Raw genomic sequence first — 3,984 nt, 5'->3', positions numbered from 1 at the left:
GAGGGCAGAGCAGCGGCAGGCTGNGCGGCGGGCTTTGGAGCTGCCCCGTCCCCCGCGCTGCGCGGGGGGCGCAGGAGGGGCGGGGTGGAGGCCGCTGGCACTTCCACTTCGTTTCTGTGCGTGTGTGTGTGGCGGGAGGGAAGGGCCCTTTTGCCTCGCTGCGGTGTGCGGGTTGCCGCTGCGGGCTATCGTGAGTGCGCATACGGGAGGAGCGTACACAGAACCCTCTTCTGCCGTTGCAGCTTTTCCTCCTTGGCGTGACGGCATTGCCTCGACCGTTCCTTCTTTCTCTGTTTGTGTGTGTGTTGTTTGAGTGCACCCATTGCGCGGGCTGCTGATGTGTTTGTCCCTCCCACTCTCTTTCTCTTGTTTTTCTTTCTGCCCCACGCCAGACTCTGTGCGTGTGTGCTGCGGTGGGAGGAGTGTGGCGATGGCTGGGCGTGCGCTGTTGGTGTGCGCCCTCTGCGCGCTGTGCTGCGCCGCCGGCGGGGGCTGGGCGTGGCCGATGGACTACTGCAATGAGACGCAGTGGACGTATTTGAAGGCGGTGAACTCCAGCAAGACTTACGCAGAGCTTCTGGACGAGTTCTGCGGGACAAAGAAGGAGTTTGTGGAAATGGTGAGGGCGGAGGCGGAGGAAAAGGACGGGGCTTTGCGTTCGGGGCATGGCGGTGCAGGCGCCACGGGCAGCGCCCCCGTTTCAGCGCCGGGCGCCGCAGTTGGTGCCGTGACTCCCGACCAGAAAGGCTCAGAAAACGGTGGAAAACTGAAACAAGCGCCACCCCCGGCAGGATCTTCGGGAGATTCCGCTGAGCATTCGGAGTCGCAGTTACCAGACGGAAGAGAAGAAGTTCCGCCACGGGGCGGATCGACAGGAGCCAGCGGAAAAGGGACGGTGGACGCACCGGCTGGAAGTGCAAAGCAGTCAAGTGCGCGCTCTACTCCCACAGCCGGGGGCGAGGGTGTCGTCGGCGGGCTGACTGAAGAGCGCACGGCGGGGGAAGCCGGCGCGACTGCACCGCCTGAGAGCGCGGCGCAACGAAGCGAAGCCCATCACGACAAGACCCCCGCCGCTGAGGGAACTGCAAAAACATCACGGGACACTGCGGGTGGCGAGGGAAGTAATAACTTCGGGAGTGACAGCGGCAGCGGCCCCGCAGCGCAGCCGCAGACGGCGAGTTCAGTGGCGGCAACCGAAGCTGGTCAGCGAGAACAGGAGCAGCCCGCAGTCGCCACACCCAAGCAGGAAACCGAAAAGAGCGGCGGCGGCGAAGGGCAGGCCACTCAGCGGGCAGCGGGGGCGGCTGCTCAAGGGGGGTCCACCACCAGCTCGACGAATGCAGCGAAGGCGGCGCCCGGCGACAGTGACGGCGGCAGCACCGCGGCCTCGCACTCCACCTCACCCCTCGCGCTGCTTCTTCCGCTTTTTGTGAGTGCGGCTGCCGCTGCGATGCTGGCCGCGTGAGGGACTGAGGGAGGGAGAGGACCGTACACACAGCTCCCCTTTTTCTGTTGCTTTCACGCTCTTTGTGTGTGTGTCGCCCTGCACGGACTCTCTCGCTCTCGCATCACCCCACGAGGCACACACACATAATGTGCTCGTGTATAAACACAACTCCACTCATGCAGGCCCGTCGGTCTTCTTTTTGCTTTGCCTCCTGATGAGCCGCTGCCGTCCTGCTTGGCCGCATGGGTACAGCACCGTAACTGTTTTTCTCCTTTTTATCCTTTTTATCCTTTTTATTTTGTTTCTTTTCATTGCTTTCAGTGGGCGACCTCCTCTCTTTTTCTCTCTTCCTGGATTGGGCTGTGCGGGAACAAAGAGAATGCGTGTGTGTGCGCTGGTCGTCCCACGCGTAGCTGCGCGTCCCCACTGCTCGGTGGACGCGCCCCCACGCTTCGGCCTCACTTCACGGGGTTTGCTTTTGTTATAAATTTCTCTGTTTGTGTTTGTGTCTTGGTTGGCTGCCCCGCCCCCGGCGGTGTGTGCGTGCCTGTGTGTGCCCCGCCCGTGTGTGCGGTGGCCCCCTCTCCTGCTGGATGTCGCCGCGTGGGGTCGTGTGTCTGTGGGCCTATTTTTTTGTCTCTCCCTCGCATTCTCCTTTTGGCTGGTGGTGGCTGCTCAGCTGCCGCTCAAGCCAACAACAACTGCGAAGGAAAAAGAAATTAAGGAGACGATGCCCGCAAAGCAAAAGAGGGCGGCTGCTGGTAAGAAGGAGAAGCGCCCAGACGCTACTGATCTGCCGCAGGGACGGCGGCGGGCGAGGGAGGGGACCGGCGGCGACTCGGAGCAGCAACCCGCACCGCAGCGCCGAAGGGTGAAGGAAACGCCACAGCGGGGGGAGGAGGGAAGGACCAGGCTGCCGTTGCCGGAGGGCTTCTACGACTCCGTGTTCAACGCGAAATGGAGCCATGTCTTGGGGCATCCCGGGGGGGAAGGGGAAGAGAGGGAGCTGCGAATGGAGGTGAAGGAGGGCCAATCACCAACGCAGTCGTGGGAGTACAAGTCTCGAGGCATGAGTTTTGAACTGGATGACGCCGTGGAGCAATTCTCCCCACCGCGCCCCCGGCTGATGGTGCTGTCCTCCGAGAAGGGGTGGCCCTATTCGCTGCAGGATGGCACAGCCCTTGCCGACTGCTTCGTCACCGCCGAGGCGGAACGGGTGTGGAAACGCCTCGATGGCGGTCTGCGCATGCTGTTCAGCCATCCCATGGGAAGAAACTATGACGTAAAACGAGTTTTGTTGCTTGGGACGCCCGGGATCGGGCAGTCGATGACTGTTGGCTCCTACCTCCTTTACCAGCTGCTCCACTACGACGCCGAGCAATTGCAGGTGGCCGTCTACTGCCTTGGGGGAGAGCTGGCGTACGTGTTTGACAAAACCACGCAAACGGCGACGGAGCACGAGGGCGCGGGCAGTATTGTCGATGTTATTAACGACTTGGCCGGGCGCGAAAAAAAAGGGTATATTGTCTACGATGTGTCGGAGGAGGGGGCACCGCCGTCGCCAGGACTATCGCCTGCTGGGTGGGGCGTGATTGTGCTGGGGTCCCCAGAAAAATATAACTACAGAGCACTGGCGATGCAACTGCGTGTCGGTCTCACCATCATGAACTGCCCTAGCGAGCACGAGGTGAAGGCGATGTGTGCCTGGAGGACGCGTGACCGCCCCGCGCAGGAGCAAAAGGAGTACTGGGAGACGGTCTACAGGCGCATGGATGAAATCGGACCGGTTCCGCGCTACATCCTCACTGAGGCTGATTTCAATGAGCGCACTGCGGCGGTTAACAGCGCCCTGCAGGCGATTGACGCCTCGGTTGCGAGAGACTTCTTTATTCATGAAGAGGGGAACATGTGGTGCCCGGAGAATCCGTTTCAGAAAATTGGGAAAGTTGAGCGGAAGCGTAGCCAGTACGGCTTGGAGATCATGAACGTCAAAACTCTGTCTCCCAATCTTAAATTTCAAGTAGAGCACCGTTTGTGTATGGTACTGAGCTACGACGAGTTGCTCTCGCTATCAGCGCGTGTCTCTAGTTTTTCCCGAAGACGCTGAAAGTGTGTGCCCCGAACCCACACACACGCACACACGCAAGGGAGGAGGGCCTTCTGCAGGCGCGGCGTAGAAAAAAGAGGGAGGCTCGCGCGGGGCTGCGGGCGCCGACAGGACGGCAGGCACGGCGCTGCGTGTTGCGGGTGGGCCCGGCGTCGCGTGCCGGGCAAAGGCACAGAGATGTGGGCGCCGCAGGAGCCTTCGGGCTGAGAGGGCGGATGGACGCAGCGTGCGGGGAGTTGCGCGGGGGCGGCGGTCTGGGGCCTTTACGCTGTTGGGCGTTTTTTTATTTTAAATTATATATATATTTTTAAGCAGTCGGGAGGAATTTGTTTGGGCTGCGGTTTGCGGCGGCGGGTGCGCATCACACTACCGCCGGCGCAGCGAAGCAGCAGCCCGGAGAGTGAAGGACGAGGGTGTATACTTTAAACGA

General features: G+C 61.2%; 2 protein-coding genes across 2 annotated transcripts; both read left to right on the top strand.

Annotated features, from left to right (window-relative positions):
- Nucleotides 1–430: 430 nt before the first annotated feature.
- Tco025E_09365 (uncharacterized protein) lies at nt 431–1,465 on the top strand (the record flags this gene model as incomplete). Its single annotated transcript, XM_029376184.1, has 1 exon — nt 431–1,465. The coding sequence occupies one exon, from the start codon at nt 431–433 to the stop codon at nt 1,463–1,465; it is 1,035 nt and encodes a 344-aa protein (XP_029223686.1).
- Nucleotides 1,466–2,177: 712 nt separating this feature from the next.
- Tco025E_09364 (putative retrotransposon hot spot (RHS) protein) lies at nt 2,178–3,554 on the top strand (the record flags this gene model as incomplete). The annotated part of the gene is made up of 1 exon (XM_029376183.1): nt 2,178–3,554. The coding sequence occupies one exon, from the start codon at nt 2,178–2,180 to the stop codon at nt 3,552–3,554; it is 1,377 nt and encodes a 458-aa protein (XP_029223685.1).
- Nucleotides 3,555–3,984: the final 430 nt, after the last annotated feature.

Source organism: Trypanosoma conorhini (assembly GCF_003719485.1).
Source record: "Trypanosoma conorhini strain 025E chromosome Unknown Tco_14.4_contig_01084, whole genome shotgun sequence".
NCBI classification, from domain to species: domain Eukaryota; phylum Euglenozoa; class Kinetoplastea; order Trypanosomatida; family Trypanosomatidae; genus Trypanosoma; species Trypanosoma conorhini.
The sequence above is the reverse complement of the archived record's forward strand: the minus strand, read 5'-3'. Positions and strand labels throughout refer to the sequence as shown.